The sequence below is a fragment of the Brassica rapa genome, chromosome A03, assembly GCF_000309985.2.
Source record: "Brassica rapa cultivar Chiifu-401-42 chromosome A03, CAAS_Brap_v3.01, whole genome shotgun sequence".
NCBI classification, from domain to species: Eukaryota; Viridiplantae; Streptophyta; class Magnoliopsida; order Brassicales; family Brassicaceae; genus Brassica; species Brassica rapa.
Window position 1 is genome coordinate 20615355 of NC_024797.2, and position 16710 is coordinate 20632064.

At 34.5% G+C, this 16710-nt stretch overlaps 2 protein-coding genes across 2 annotated transcripts; one reads left to right on the forward strand and one right to left on the reverse strand.

Annotated features, from left to right (window-relative positions):
* The first annotated feature begins 611 nt into the window (after window positions 1–611).
* LOC103860039 (trihelix transcription factor ASIL2) lies at window positions 612–2032 on the forward strand. Its single transcript, XM_018658076.2, has one exon. It carries the CDS (start codon window positions 825–827, stop codon window positions 1842–1844), a length of 1020 nt encoding a protein of 339 aa, XP_018513592.1. The 5' UTR covers window positions 612–824; the 3' UTR covers window positions 1845–2032.
* Window positions 2033–2727: 695 nt separating this feature from the next.
* LOC103860041 (aldehyde dehydrogenase family 2 member C4) lies at window positions 2728–7055 on the reverse strand. Its single transcript, XM_009137653.3, has 9 exons — window positions 6805–7055; window positions 5578–5720; window positions 4644–5030; window positions 4137–4226; window positions 3857–4030; window positions 3644–3781; window positions 3423–3560; window positions 3246–3307; window positions 2728–3152 (listed from the first exon to the last, which is right to left on the reverse strand). The coding sequence occupies exons 1-9, from the start codon at window positions 6902–6904 to the stop codon at window positions 2879–2881; spliced, it is 1506 nt and encodes a 501-aa protein (XP_009135901.2). The 5' UTR covers window positions 6905–7055; the 3' UTR covers window positions 2728–2878.
* Window positions 7056–16710: the final 9655 nt, after the last annotated feature.

A 16710-nucleotide genomic window follows, 5' to 3' on the forward strand; every position in this document is an offset into this window, starting at 1 on the left:
TTGATACAGAAGTTGATGAAGGGCTGAAAATTTAAACCGAACCAGTTCCCAAACCAAATTAAATCAAACCGAGTTTTTTTGGTTTTTGCGTCTAGTTCAGTTACTTAGGTTAGGTTGAACCCAAATTTTTTTTTTCTTATAAACCCAATATATACCAAATTATATCAAATTTAGCTAAAATATATAAAAATTCATGAACCAAATTAACCTAGATTCATAACAATTTAAAAAGATTTTAACTGAAGTTGAACCAGAAAAAAAAACCATCCATTAGTTTTGATAGCAATAAATACAAACTGACCCGAATGAACCGAAGTTAGAACATGATTAATGGGAGATTCTTAGGATGTGGGTTCTTCGTGGAATATAAGAAACCGTTTCTTAACTTTTAACTAGAAAAGCTAAGAACCGGTTTCTTCCCATTAAACATGCACTTAGCTCTAGACGCTAGTTAAGGCTCTTAATTTCTTCTTTTATAGTTATACAATTTGTTTAGTTAAAGAGTCTTTGTGCTGCTAAATATAAACTTAAACAATAGATAAGCCTTATTGGGCCTATTGAGTCTATCCAAAACATATGGCCCAATTAGACAAAACGCCACGACAAAACTCCGTCACTGGCTTCAACTCATCGGTGGTGTTTAGCTTCCCCCTCCGACGCGGCTGAATATGCAGATCTCTTTCCCCCCCTTAGACGGCCTTTAACAACCTCAAATTCCACCGATCCTCACTCCTCCCTCGAAGATCTTTCTCTTCCGGTGACTAAATCAGGTACCTTTCTTCCAAATTCGAAACCCTAGATCTCTCTCTCTATCGTCTTCTCAGATGGGTGACAGTGAAGACGAAACCGGATACCCAAAGAAGTTCTACCCTCTGAATCGTCAAACCCATCCCATGTACACCCGACCCATTCCCAAGCGCCACGCGTATTACCACGAAGAAGAAGACGAGGAGGAGGACCAAGAAGACGACGTAGGAGTAGGAGGAGTAGGAGGAGGAGGAGGATACAGTCATCGCGAGAGGTTTCAGAAGAGGCTTAAACCGACTAAACCGGTTCCCGGTTACGACTTCGGCTCCGGTCCGAGCGAGACGAAAGCCGAGCAAGAGGCGTTCGTGGTGCTGGAAGTGTGGGGAGACAGGTTCTTGCAGTTGGGTCGGAGGAGCTTGAGGAACGAGGACTGGAACGAGGTCGCGGAGAAAGTCAGCGAGGAGCTTCGGTCGGAGAGGTCGGAGACGCAGTGTCGGAGAATGGTCGATAACTTGAAGAGGAAGTATAAGAAGGAGAGGGTCAAGGTGGACAAGTTAGGGTTGGGTTCGAGCAAGTGGTCGTTTTTCAACAAGATGGATATGTTGCTCGGCGGTGGTGGTTCTTCTGCTAAACCGGAGTTCGGTTTAGCCTGTGGGGTTGATTCGGGGGAGTTTGTGTTTATGAACACGAAGGTTTATTTGGAGAAGAGTAATGGTTTTGATGAGATGATGGATAGTCCTGGTGATTCGGAGGAGGATGATGATGAGGAGGAGGAGGTTGAGTATGAGAGGAGGAGGAAGAAGGGGGACGATGCGGCGTCGTATAAGCTCTTGGCGGAGTCGGTTGAGAGGTTTGGCAAGGTTTATGAGAAGATGGAGAGGAGTAAGAAGGAGCAGATGAAGGAGTTGGAGAAGATGAGAGGTGAGTTTCAGAGGGATTTGGAGTTGCAGAAGAAACAGATTGTCGAGAGAGCTCAGTCTGAGATCGCTAGGCTACGTGAAGAAGAGGAGGAGAACGAGACTCATCATGATGATGATGGTGGTGAGAGTGAAGATGAGGGGATGGAGAATGATTCTGATGTCAATCTCAGTGATTGAATCATTTAATAACACTAGGTTTGTGTGTTTGTTTTATTAGATTCAAGAAAGATTTTGCATTTTGGGGAATTCAGAACTGGTAAGTGCTTTTGTAACTTGTGTTTGATGGTTACAAGTTTTATTGATATGGATTAGTAAGGATTATTGTAATAGCCATGACAAGTCTCTCAAATCCATGCATTGTTTTATTTCCTCGTCAAGACCATTTTTGGTCCGAGGATGAATGCTGCTTCAAGCCTCACCAAGGAGTAAGTCATTTGGAACAGGCAATTGATCATCATCATCTGCAACTGCAAGTGGATTCTAAAAGTATTGGGCCATTTGTTTCCTGATTTTGATTTGTATTTTTTATTCAATAAAAGTAACGGCCTGGGCATGCTTCTAGGAGAGAAATTTAAAGCAATTTCAAAAGATCTCAGGACATCGAGGCAGCTATGATGTGAATTCAGGCTGTTTAGTGGCTATTTCAGTAAGTATTGTTCGAGCTTCAGTATTCTCCACTCATATCTTGGTTATGGTACAAGATTAATAATTTAAAGTTAGGTACATGTCAAACCATATACCAAACCAAATTCGTATAGTTATCATTTACACATTTAATAGAATCTAACGGGAACGGGAGGTGCGGATGCTGGTGGAGTGAGGTACATAGACATTAGAAATGTAGATTTCCGAAATAGCTATAAGACTACTTGACATGCAATTGGACACTATAATCATTGTTAAACGGAGATCCAGCTACACGTACTGATAAAATTTGTTGCAAAAAAAAGAAAGAAGAAGCAATTGTTGACATCCTAATCCGAAGATCCTTACTGCTCGAATAAGATTTGATAAAGAGGAGTGTACACGTTTCAAGGAAAAATCACTTGTACGAGACAAATAATAAACCTCTTTTGTTAACTAGTGTTTCAAAAAATAACAAAACTCTTATTGATTTACTAAATGGACAAAAGAGAAAACGTACTGTAAAAAAAAGATCACACATGCTTTTATTAATGATTACGTTTGTATTTTAACTATGGACAATTTTGCTACATCCAAGGGGAGTTGTGAAGAGGCATAGCAATGGATTTGACTTGAAGATAGCTATCGAGAGCGTCCATGCCACTTTCACGACAATTACCACTCATCTTGTAGCCACCGTAAGGCGAGTCGAGGTCAAATGCGAAGTAGCAGTTAACCCAAATGACTCCAGCTTTGATTGATCTCGAAACCGTGTTGATCACGTCAACGTTTTGGCTCACTATTCCAGCTGCTAGACCGTATTTCGTGTTGTTTGCGCATTTGATTCCTTCCTCCATAGTCCTGTGGAAGCAAATATATATAGAGACGTTTAGTGTTCTATGGAATGTGATCAAGAATGAGAAGAGAAAATGGGGGAGTTTTCGTTTGCTTTACTTGAATTTCATCAAAGACATAACTGGTCCAAAGATTTCTTCTTTGTATATCTTCATATCGTCCTGTAACCAACAAAAATAAAAACCCATTATTTAAAACAAACTTGTTACTAGGGACTTACGCGACATTTCTGGTCCCGGTCCTAGTCCGAAGGATTCAAGAAATGTGTAATATTACCGTGACATCTGCGAATATAGTTGGTTCGATGTAGTATCCTTTGTCTCCAATAGCGTTCCCTCCAGTTAATAACGTAGCTCCTTCGTTTTTGCCATGCTCAATGTAAGAGAGAACCTTCTCATATTGTTTTTTATCCACCTGAAGACACCAAAAAATAATCAACTAATATAATCTACTTAAATTTACTCATAATCAAAGATCAATGAACTAGTCTATTTTACTTGAGGTCCTTGTCGAGAAGTGGAATCAAAAGGGTCACCAACGGGCCAGTCTTTAACCTTCTCCACCATTTTCGCTACGACCTTATCGTATATACCTTCTTGGACAAACACACGAGAGCTCGCCACGCAGATCTCACCCTGCACAATCCACCAAATATGTTTTACATAACAATATCACAATATTGGTTGATACTTGGCCTCTATGATATATACCTTGTTGTAGAAGCAACCTAGTAGCGCAAGTTCGGCGGCTTTGTTAACATCTGCATCATCGAAAATGAGAAGAGGCGATTTTCCGCCTAATTCAAGGGACACTTTTTTTAGATTGCTTGTGGCTGCGGCTTGCATTATCTTCCTCCCAACATCAGTTGATCCCGTGAAACTAACCTGAGCACAAAAAAACAAAAGACATGAATTCACATACAACTAACAAAAGCCCCATTACTTGATGAATCCACAAACTAATTATCTCATAAGACGATAGTTATTTTACTTTGTCAATGTCCATATGGGAGGCAATGGCAGCTCCAGCAGTTGATCCAAATCCAGTCACCACGTTGATCACGCCATCAGGAAATCCCGCCTGTGAATTTTCAACGAAATAAATACAATGTTTAGATAGTTAAGCTTTAATTTCTTCGATTGCCTACACGTTTGGCATTACTATGAACAAGCTATAGTTGTGTGTTTACTTTTAAAATGATACCAAAGCTTTTAGTGTTTTATGTGTATGGATTGTTTCTTTGTTTATGTTATATAGTATTAAGAGTAAACGTATACGTAACCACAATATACAAATTACAAACAAACAAACAAACAAAGCGATATTTTATATGATTTTAGAAAATGTTTGTTTTAAAAAATTATGTATAGAACAACCACGATATACAAACAAACAAAGAGATATTTCATATGATACTATTATTTAGAAAAAGTTTGTTTTTAAAAAATTATGTATAGAACATACTTAATAAATAAAAAATGAGATAGATAAACTTACTTCTTTCGAGAGATGAGCATAGAACAAAGCAGAGAGTGGTGTCTGCTCTGCTGGCTTGACCACCATGGTGCAACCAGCAGCTAAAGCCGGAGCCACTTTCATGGCAAACATAATGCTTGGAAAATTCCAAGGGATGATGTGGCCGACCACTCCAATAGGTTCTTTAAGTGTGTATCCGAACAAAGACGGACGTGTCATTCGAAGTGTCTCGCCGTGGATTTTATCCGCCGCACCCGCATAGTACCGGAAATGTCCGGCTGCAGCCGGAATGTCATTCATTTTTCCCACTTGGAACAATTTTCCGCCGTCAACCGCATCAAGAGCAGCCAATTCTTCAATATTCTGCTGTATTAAGTCTGTATATTTGTTGATAATCCTTGCCCTCTCCTGATCCGATTAAAATCACCGAAGCATACAATTATAAACGACCTTATCAAAATTAGTTTATTACACATAAAACTAAATTTGTATATATACATGGAAAATTAAAATATGATCATAATTAATATGAATCAATCTATTTATCATCATTTAGTTTTAGGTTGAAAATTCATCTAATTTAATAATACAAACAACCTTATCAAAACAAGATTGTTATAAAATATAAGTAAACTTAGATAGAGTTTTCTGAATATGGGTAAACGTTTTTCTTAATAACATGAAAATGACTTCGTGACACTAACAGCAAAAATAAGTCAAATCTGGACTCGTTCCCTATACTGAAAAAAATACACGAATCAGTATGGATATATACTAAGATACAACCCTAATAAATACATATTTATTAGTGACCCACTACGTATGGGACCACATCAATCAATAAATATATATCAATTATTTTTTATTTTATATATTATTTATCAATAATTTGCTAACCAAATTAAAAACGGGTAGGTACAATAAAAAACATGAGGTGAGAAAGATAGGAACGTACGAAGCCAGTCATTCGAGGCCAAGGACCATGATCGAAGGCGTGACGTGCAGCGTTAACGGCCAAGTCAACGTCTTCTTTGTCTCCTGCTGCTATTTTCGCGATCACTTCACCGTTCCTTGGGTCTATGGTTTCAAAGGTTTTACCTTTAAAATTTAAACACATTAAAACAAAAACTGAATGATCAAATATTATGTTTCAGAAAAAAATCAAATATTATGCCAAATTAAATCAACCAGCCGGTTCAATATTCAATCACGAGTTTTTACATCTTCGTTTTCATTGTTAAGAACAATACTTTAGCAATAATATCAGTAAAACAAAACTTCTAGAAAAGGTTGCACCAAAAAAACTTCTAGAAAAGGAAGAAAAATATCAGAGAAGAAAATTATAAATTTGTGGCTGAGAAGAGAAATAGTCAGGTGGGCCCATCAAGCACTGGTGTTTGATAGTATAACATGTTTCCAGTCAGGATAGCTTTTGATATAGGTTGTCAGAAGAAAAAATGTTTCTTCCAACAATTTAATAGTCATCCAAATTAGCCACTGGAAAACTTTTAGTTGTACATATTTTAGGGATTGGTCTAGGCTCATGATTCGCATCCAATGAAACCAAATCTTAAGGCCATGCGCATTAGAGGTTTAAAGGAGAGTATCATACGTTTTACGAGAAAAAATATATTAAAAAAAGCAAAAGCGATGAACTCGGTTCGTCTCGCCTCTTTTGCGTGATACCCTCTCTCCTAAAGTTCATCACTGTAGCGCGGGCTTCACGACACGTGGCGATCCGCGATTGGTCAAATTTTTTTTCTTTTTAAAAAAAAAAAATCAAAAAGAAAAAAGGAAAAAATTTAATAATAAAAAATTAAGAAGATGATGCTCTTGCTCTAAGGATACTGAAACAAGACATTGGTGTCATCCCAGAAATTGAAGTATTCAACATGCATATATTACCTGTTTCTCAAAATATCAAAAATATCTGTGTGTGGACTATACGTATCCTAAATCATAATTGTTTCAAGTTTCATATATTTAAGAACGATCAAAACATTTTCAATCTTTTTGGGGAGACATTATATTGTTAAATGCACAGAGAAGAATCTGAGGCAGGAATTTAGATAGTCAAAGCCAAAATCAGAAAATAGGAAGGATCTTGATACATATTTTATTCTGTTAATGTCAACGTTTTGGAGTTGTGAGATTAAGTAGATAAGTAGTGAAATTTAAAAACCTGAAGCAGCATCAAGGAACTGGCCGTTAATGAAAAGCTTGGTGAATTTGATCTCCGGTAACTTCGCCGTCGCGCCTCCGTTGCATTTACCGTTCTCCATCTTTCTCCTTTTTTTCTCTCTCTCTCTCTGTTCAGAGGACAATAGAAGGACAGAGAGGTTATGTACGTATTTATATCCAAGCCTCCCGATTCACACGTCAGCAAGGCAAGTGGTGTCTTTGATAGGTAGCTAGGAGCGTGCATGCACGTGAAGTAATTTTAGAACAGGGGATTTTAGTCTACTGGGGGGGGAGGGGGTACTAAATTTTTACTGAGCTATCGTCTTGTTGATGCAGGTAAATATTTGGGCATTATCTAGTGTTTTTTTTCAGCTGACATTATCTACTTACATTATTATTAAGAATACCAATGTAATTCTAATTAAGACTTATTTATTATTACAATCAATGTTTTTAAACTCGACCCGAACACTGAACCGGATAATTTTATGGGTCACCAGGTTATTAGATCGATCGCCGGTAAACCGAGATATACAGTAGTTACAAAGTTTAAAAAATACTTAACTTCAATTTCTTTATTTTAATTTTATTTGATATACAAAATATCAGAAAATAATTTAGATTAATTAACCATTTTGTAACAAATTAAGAGTTATGGCATTTAATAAAATATCAAGACTTAAAATTCATAAGTATTTAAAACGTAAATAATAAAATTATACTTTAAATCTAAAATAAACCAAAAGTAAAACATTAAATTGTAATAGATTGTTGATAACAAAAATAAACTACTATCAAATCACATGAACTATTTTATTTCTCTCTCTATCATTGTTAACTTCATTTTCTTCAAGTGACATAGTTAAATGTTCATTAAAATCTAAAAATCACAAATAAATAGTTTAATTAGTATTATATATGATAAAACTAAAAACTTAAATTCTTAATTAGAATACAAAACAGATTCTAATAACATAAATTAAAAAAAATATAAGAAAAAAAAGTAAAAGTTACCTACTAATTCAACCAATGGTTAAACCGATAGTCGGGTTCCGGATTTTAATGGTTTTATTGGTTTTTTTTAAAAATATTTTTTTCCTAAAATCGAAACCAAATTATATATCGGATCATCGGATTTACCGGTTAGATCGCCGATCTGGATCGGGTTTCAAAACACTTTTTACAACCATTAATGATTTTAGGGTTTTACCTCTCATTTGCGTTTAGCTGTTTAAAAAAATACTAGAACTATTTTAATTTTTTTAAGTTTCTTCCAATCATTTTTAAGACTCGTATACATAAACATATGTGGTATGAACAAAAAAAAAACTTAGGTGTTTCCATGGGAGTGTCTCCAGTCTACCCATAAGAATATAAAATAATTAATTTCCATAGATGCGTTAAAAAATTATGAATCTTTTTTTATTTTTTCAATCAAAATTGTCATTGACTTTGAATATACTATATACTGAGACTCACTACAGTTTTGTATATATTGGTGTAAATGTGAAAGAAATAAAAAGAAAATTCAAAAGTGACAGAAGAATAAAAGTAACCTACAATACAATAAAAAGACACTACAAAAAAAAACCATAACCGAACCAGAAAAAATAAATGCACCGTGCACGGATGAAACAACCATTCTCTAGTTTCATATATTATTTGGAAATGTATAACAGACAATGAAAGTAATAGTATAAACTATTGTGTGTCGATGGGTTTCTAAAACTGAATTGATAACAATACATATTATATGCCAACTATCAAGTGTATAGTTATTCAACATTAACCACGCGTTTATGATCTGATGGTCAAAACGTTCCGTGGATCTCCAAGGAACTCGAATTTGAATCCGCACCATACCAGATTTCCACAGTACGTGGCTATCAGGACTTTCACATTTTTTCTCCGTGAAATGGGTTATCATTTTTCTTTTTTTTTTAGTTATTTTCCTGCTTTCCTTAAGTTAAAATGAACTAAAATGCGCATCATTTTCCTGCTTTCCTTAAGTTAAAATGCTCATATAATTAACTCGCCAACATTTGAATGTCAAATGTCATGAATCATGATATATATAAAATTCGGAATTCAATATTATAGACGTGATGTTTGGTTGCACGTCTACATCGACGTAAATAGACATCAACTAATTTTTATAACTATTTTGAAAAGTTCAAGAAACGAGTTACATACTTACATTGTCTTTTCTTTGTCAAACTGTTATATTGTCGTTTCTTATGAACATTAAGAAGAAACAGGTGCTGGCTCGTCGACTTTGGGTGGTTGGAGCAAAAGAAACAGATGTATATATATATATATATATATGTATGTGACCTCAATAATTTTCAAACCAATCTTTAATTCATGTGTATGAAGTAGAAACAAAACAAATAGCTAATGTTATACACAACAGAGTTTGAGTTGGTGAGGGTTTAGCTCCGGTTGGCTCAGCTCTGGACTGGTTTAATAGTGTCATGGATCTTGGGGCAAAAAAAAAATTAATTTCTAAACTATTATTTTTTTAAAGAAAATCTGATAGATATATGTTTTTTTCAAAATACCAAAAGTATTTTTAAAAGTAAATCTATGGAAAAAAAAATACTTTCATATAAAAAAATACATGCATTTTTTAAAAAATCGGACCCTTATCTATTAAGAAATAGGAAGACAACAAATTGGACCCGGGACGGTTGCACCGCTCACCCCCCTATCTAAGCCGGCTCAGCTTTGTCTTAGTTATGGATTTACCTCACCCTTCAGATCGAAATGATGTCGGAGGTTGTGGCCTGCCTGTTTCCGGCTCTGCTTAAATAATCTCAGCAGCACAACGTTTGTTGCTAGAGTATGGTTAACGGCTCATGTTGGTTTGTGGTTTGTTAGTTAGGCCTCGGGTTCAGAGTGTGGCTTCGGATTTGTCTCCTCTGGAGGGGTTGTCTATATTTCGATCTTGTCCTCTCGTATGAGGATACAGTTAGATGGGTGTATACGGTCCCAGTGGGCTGCAAAATCTCTGGCGCAAAACACTGAACGACGGCATCATTGAATTACGGCTTCTCCTCGTACCGCCAGTGGTCTCTATTTTTGGCTTACTTTGGGCTCGAGCTCGGATTCTTCTCTCGGGTAAGCTCTGAGTTCTCTTTGGAAGCTGTAAGAGCCGTTGCAATCGCGGCAACCATCGTGTTTCTCATCTAGTACTTGCGGTTGGTAGGTCCGGCATCATCTCGTTTTTAAACCGCTTACTCGCTTGTGTTTGTGTTGTTCTCGATTTGTTTCTTTGTTGCTGCGTAGTTGTTACGGTGTTGTTTTTTTTTTTCCGCTACTTGTTCTCTATGTATATTCTGTCAAAATTCAAAATTGGTAATAAAATTTAACATTTTATCAAAAAAAATTTTTTTAAGTCGTAAAATACCGGTTTGGAAATCTACCGTTAAACTCAATATGTCCTCTCTCTCCTCCCTCTGGTTTCTCCGCCTTCTCTCCTTCTATTTGCAGTCGAGTTTCTCTGATGACCGGTGCATGGTGGTTTCGTTAACGCCAGTGCCTGTCCCAATCTGCTTAGTTTTCCTTCTAGTTTAGCATATGTTCGGCGTGTAGCGAGTAGAATCTATTTTGATGGAGATTTTGGTTGGAAAAACTTAGCTTTCTTTCTCAGATATGTGTTAGATTTCTGAAGTGAAAATATCGGATCGGTAGATCAACGGTTTGTTTCTCCATTCCTTTCTCTATCTTGTTATTGGTGGGATTTTGGGTGGGCTTGTTCACTTTTTTGGAAGCTGCTGTGGATTCTTTCCAGTTATGTAGTGAGCCAGTCATGTGGGATTGGTTTCTCTCAGTTCGGTTAGGCTTGGCTCCTTGTTTCTCTGTCAGATTTTGTTTTCAGTTGTCTTTATCTTTCTTTACTGTCATGTGTTTGTGTTTGTTGGGATCCCTTGTATGAGCTTAGTTTCTAGGGTTGGTTCTGTGTGATTGCTGGCTTGTGTACCGGATGTAATTTTTTCGGTGTAAAAACACTATCTTGTAATCCTTCGTGTTTTTTCTTAATAAAATCAGGTGAAAAAAAGAGTTGTAAAATATAAAGTATTAATATTACAGTTCTCTTAAGTTGATTATAAATTTATAACTATTGATCACTAATTTCGCGTGTCGGATTACAAAGGTGTTCGTTTATCAATAAAATAAGACTTCGTCAAAAGTAACTCATAAAGGAGCTAGTTAAACAAAAGACAAATCAGCAAAAAGAATAGGGTGGCTGTGGGGAGTCAACTATAGGCCTACAGTTTTTTTTCTCTATTAACACTATTATTGGTAGATATCTCATTATTTTAATTTAAAACTAAAAAACTAAAAATATGAAAGAGAAAGAATAAATGTCCATGATATATTCATATAGTTCAGAAATTATTTAGAAAATTTGTACTCCCTACACACCAAACCTCCCCTATTTGTACTTCATATTCTATTTTTCCTTAATTTTTTTTTCCCATCATTACCATTTTCCCTCCATTCTATGGTATCCCACATTTTTCAGTATATTGAGTTAATTTGCTCAATTATTTAACCATTTTAAAACTTATAAATGTTACTTTACTAACGAAATTTGAGTTATTGAAGAAATTGATACAAAAATTTCTAGATATATATTATGGAAGATTTTATAATCTTTTGGAAGGTGTTATACAAATTCATGAAAACTTTCTTAAATATAGATAACATAAATTTAGGATATTTAATTACACATTTAGAAAAGTTTTCTTGAGTTAATTTCTTAAAATTTTATTTTTATAAAGACATTACGCTTAATAGATTCCAAATGTTTGATATTTATTTATTTTATTTATTAGTAAATATCAATTGAAATAAAATTATAAATAAGAATATAAACTCTTTAATGAATGCTGTTTACCGATTTTTATCTTCAAGAGCTAGTTTTGGGACAAAATATTTTTGATGCTAGTTAATAGAATTACCCAAAGTTAATTATTTTGTTTGAAAACGTTTCTAAAAGATATTAATAAATTCTAAGACTATTTGTTCATTGTTAGTGCTTCTGTTTTTTAGTAACTAATCAAATATATAAATAGTATTATTATATTCTACGGATAGTAAACCCCTCCAGTTTAGACAAAAGACCAATTGTTTGTTTCTTTACTCTCTTTTTTCTTACAAAGCAAACGTGCAATTTGGATTATTGCTATATGTATTGTTTTAATTGTCTGCAACTCACATATGCACACATTTACCAAAATTTGTTGAAATTATGATAGTCACGTCACTAATAGAAAACATCAGAATAATATTTCAATCTATAATATTCCAGGTAAAGACTACAAGTCCAGGTAAACGGCGGTCATCTAATTCTGTTCGGTGTTGTAAGCTTACCTAGTTGGCAATGAAAATTCTAAATTAGCAGATTAAAAAGTTTAGTGTTCATTCGTCATGGGTGAATGCACTAAGCTAGAAGGGCAGTACCGGTCTAAAGTTTTCTACTGCCCCAAGCCAAATAAAAGCTATGCATTTATACACATCTGATCAAGATCACAAAATAATACAAAAATAACCTCAAATTTTCACTTAAGAAACGAATTAAAAAAATTGTATAAAAACAGTGATATTTAGAACACTTATTGTTGAAAATAACTCTTCTTGCTTTTTTTAAACAAAATTATCCATTTAATTGATACAATCAGGTTTTTCAACCGTATTTGTCTCCATCGATAACATAACCAGGCCATTTAACCTTTTTATGAAATGGTAGACCACAAATTTTTTTTTACCAGCTTCAATTTTGAAAAACTTCTTTCAAATATGGTGACCACTACCGAAATGATCAACAATATGCGATAAGAAATTTATGTGTTTTGATAACAATCCTCAATTTTTTTTAAAAAAAAACACTTCAATAGGTTCTCGAATTTTCACATGTATAATTCTCGAAGAATCTTTCGTTCAATAAAAAAATCATCAAGCTACCATGTTTTAGGGAAAAAAATACGATGAATATGTTATTCCTTTGAAATGATACCAGTTAACTTGATTTTTGTTGTCAAATTAATAATATGTGGATCCCATTTCAATTCATTTTTCCTCATATAAATTGAACTAAAGAAGAAATATTTTTCTCCTCTAATTTTGATATGGAACGTTTGTTCCTCTCTTTTCAATTTTTTTTTTCAATTCATTTCTTCAAATGATTTTTTTTCAACAATTTTTTTATTTGTTCCATTCAATAAATGGTCACTAATTAAAGCCATAGTGGCATTTTCCTTCTAATGATATGCTTTTGTTTCACTGGAAATCAGCTTAATCAACTGCAAGTTTCGTAGCCTTAGCCTTTGCTTCTTCAAAACATGTTTCCCGGTATTTTTGAAAATAGGAGACAAGCTCTTTTAGTAGTGAACCGCAACATCGATATCAATATTTTCTTTATCTTGATTACTATGTTGATAACAAAAATAAAATCATACAAACAATTATACCAAACAAGACACAAAGAATAAATTGGAATAAGAGAAAAACTGTTTTGTGGATATAGCCTTTAATTAGTGTTTTAACAATAATTTAAAATAAATTTTTAATATAATAAATTTTTAATAAATTTATAAATGTTCTTGAAAAGTCCAACAATTGTTATCCTAACAATAATGCCCAATAAGCAATATTTTAAAATATATTCTATAAGTTCTGTTTGTTTATAGATACTAATAAGATTTTTTTAAAAGAAAATATGATATATTAATTTGGATGTCCTAATCAATGGTTTGGGTGACTTGCCCTCCGAACCAGTCCTGTAAAAAAGAGAAGCATGGATTTTCATACGCCATCTTGGACTAGCCGTCTTTAATAACGGTGATGCCTTCACATCTTCACCTTCTAAGATAACGGTTGAGCTCAAATGCATAATTCGGGCTATAGAAAGTTTAGGAAATGTTCGTCTTTATAAAATGTATTTTATACTGTGTATTATCAATAGAAGCTATTCTAAAACCGCAAGAACGGCTAACGTTTAAAAACTAGCTGCATAAGATTCATAAAATGGGTTTTGAGTTTGAGGCGTGTGATTGGCACTTTTTGTAATCTAGGCTAATTTCATTGTGAAGTGGCCTGCGAACAATGCACCTAACAACGGTAGATTTTATGAAAATTTGGCACTCGGAGGTGAAATCGAGTGCTAATGAGCCTTCTTGTTGGAAATTATTTCTTTCTCGTTTTTATTTATAGTTTTTTTTTTTGAAAAATTTATTTATACTTTTTTTTTGCTTTTTCGAAGATTCTGTATTTTTTTCCACAGTATTGATTTTCTTGTCCAGACAAAACTCTATTCATTTTGACGACATTTGAATTTCAAAGATTTTTTGTATGGATTTATTTTTTATTATTATTTTTTTTTTTTTTTTTTTTTTAACAGGAGGTTCAAAGGTGACCCGTAATCCGCACGTGGTTTCCGTTTGCCCAAAGGCCCGTAATCCGCACATGGTTTCCGATTGCCAACCATCTAATCCCCCTGGCCCGGAACCAGCCGGCACTAATACCCATTACCCAAGGACCCAGCACCAACGCCGCGATAACTTTAAACTTGGGGAGGGCGTAAAGCATTCCGTGGCCACAGGGGGTATTCGAACCCGGGTCCGTATTGGTGTGTTAACTACCTCAAGACCACTAGCCCACCACCCTGTGGTTATATTTTTTTTATTTTTTATTATACCTAATTTTCATTGACATATATATCATAATCGTATTTATTACAACTTAAATACTTCAAATTGTACATAAAAGGTTTTTGTTGGACATATAAAATGATTCATGAAATATTTGTCACTTGTAAATTCTTAATATTTGATATTATGTTGAACAATTCTTGAGTTTATCTATTATTTTTTCCGCTATGGCGTCGACAATTTGGATATTTGATCCGGTTATACTATCATCATTCCATTGTTTTTTTTCTTAACCAAAGAATATTGGAGTTTGTTGTTTGTTTGTCAACGAATAGTTGCAGTTTGGAAAAGAAAGTAAGCGAGAGTGACGTACAGAAAGGTAAGAATGCATAAATATCAACGTTTTATTCGCAATCGAGATATGATCTAGGACAACATATGAATTGGAACTTAATTTTTGTTTTAAAACCAAGATACTAAAACACATAGGGGCATGGAACCGAAGTGTACAAAATATACTGGTGTACCCTACCAAAAAAGAAAAATACTGGTGTAGAAAATATACGGGGGACAAACACACTAATTTATCTAAAACTGAATTACAGAATTTGTAATGTTTCAGAAAAAGTAATAAAAAGAATCGTAATAATAATAAAATTATAGTTAGAAATACATCATAAACTGTGAAATACCAAAAGAAAAAGCGTCACAAGTCAGAACCATTTACAGCTTAAATTGAGGAAACCTTCTAGAAGGAAAATTGTATGTTGTGTTGTATTAGACAGTGTGTACAGCTTAAGGAGACGACACGTCGCACAACCAGGATCGTAGTCTATGCGTACTGCAAGGACTTAAAACCTTGCAAAGAGAAAATCAAACACAAACACATTGTTGGTGACGCCACAGTAAAGTAGCAGTCCAATATTTGTGTTTAGAAGACAACACAAATTTGTGGAGCACAAGTAAACAACACAACTCTTGTCTTGAGTCTGGCCCATCGATGCACCAATTAATCCATTTTTCAATTAAAACCTAACTACATTATTGTTTCTAGTGGGTGCTCCAAAAAGACATGAATCATTCACATTCTCACAACAACCTAGCGCTACTCGCTTTTCTGTGACTCCTTGGTTTAGGTCTAAGATCACCGGTACCGGCTTTACATATGTGCTGGAGGTGCTTTTGCACTAGGTCTTTCATTTTTTCAGTAATTTTCATTAAAGAACTAGGGCTTTGTTTTGTCAAAAAAAAAACATACATAATTAAGACCCTAATTTTGGATTTATAAAAATATAACAATAATATATTGAGAATTGTTTTTTGAGCACAAGGCCCATTAGCTGAATAAACCGGCCCTGAAGATCACTAAGAGGTATTGACAAATCTACAAACAATCGTCTCATACATCGCAAAAGAGTTCTTCAATTGTTGATCAGGATGTAGAAAACACTTTTTGGATGCAAATATTAAATGAAATAGAAAACACATGACTCGCTACTCGCTAGGTTAGAATTTATCAAGCCACCGATAGTCTTGCGTTATGGCTCTCCTCAGGTCCGGCCCAGTCTAGATTATTCCCTAAAGCAAAAAAAATATTTGGCGCCCCCTGTGGTTTGAACCAAGAACCCAACTCGATCAAGAAGCACAAAACCACTAGGATACATACATATTTTGAGATTTTTTATGCCCATAAATATGTAGACTAATTTGGCGCTTAAAGCTAATGCTTTCCCAGTTTTAGGTCAGGGCTGGTACTGGCTCTCCTACATTACAATTCTCTAATTTTTTTGTAATCTTATTTTGCTTATGATGTTGGATTAAGCTTGAAACAGTAACGCTATTGCAAAAACGTTTTTCCTCATCTTCTTCCGTTGCTATTCCTATGATACCCCAAACTTTATATACGGACTTTGAGCAAAATTTTCAATTTGATGGCCCATACAATGTAATTTGTTGAATTTATCATCGGACACTTGATTGGACTCTCCCTCTTTCGAATTTGTTGTTACAAGTTCGTCTCACATTGCTTGGGTTTGTTGTTTAATACACGGCCTCATGGACTTAAACGTTCATATCTCGAAAGATACTGTTCATATCTCGAATGGTAACATTCATATTTCGAAGGGTATTTTTGGTCTTCTTGCAGCTTTTTCGTCAATTTATGATACTAATTGTTGGAATTTGTCGAGCCCATGTTCAATTCCTTATAGCCCATGTTCAATTCCTTATTATCCGATTAGTACGATACTGTA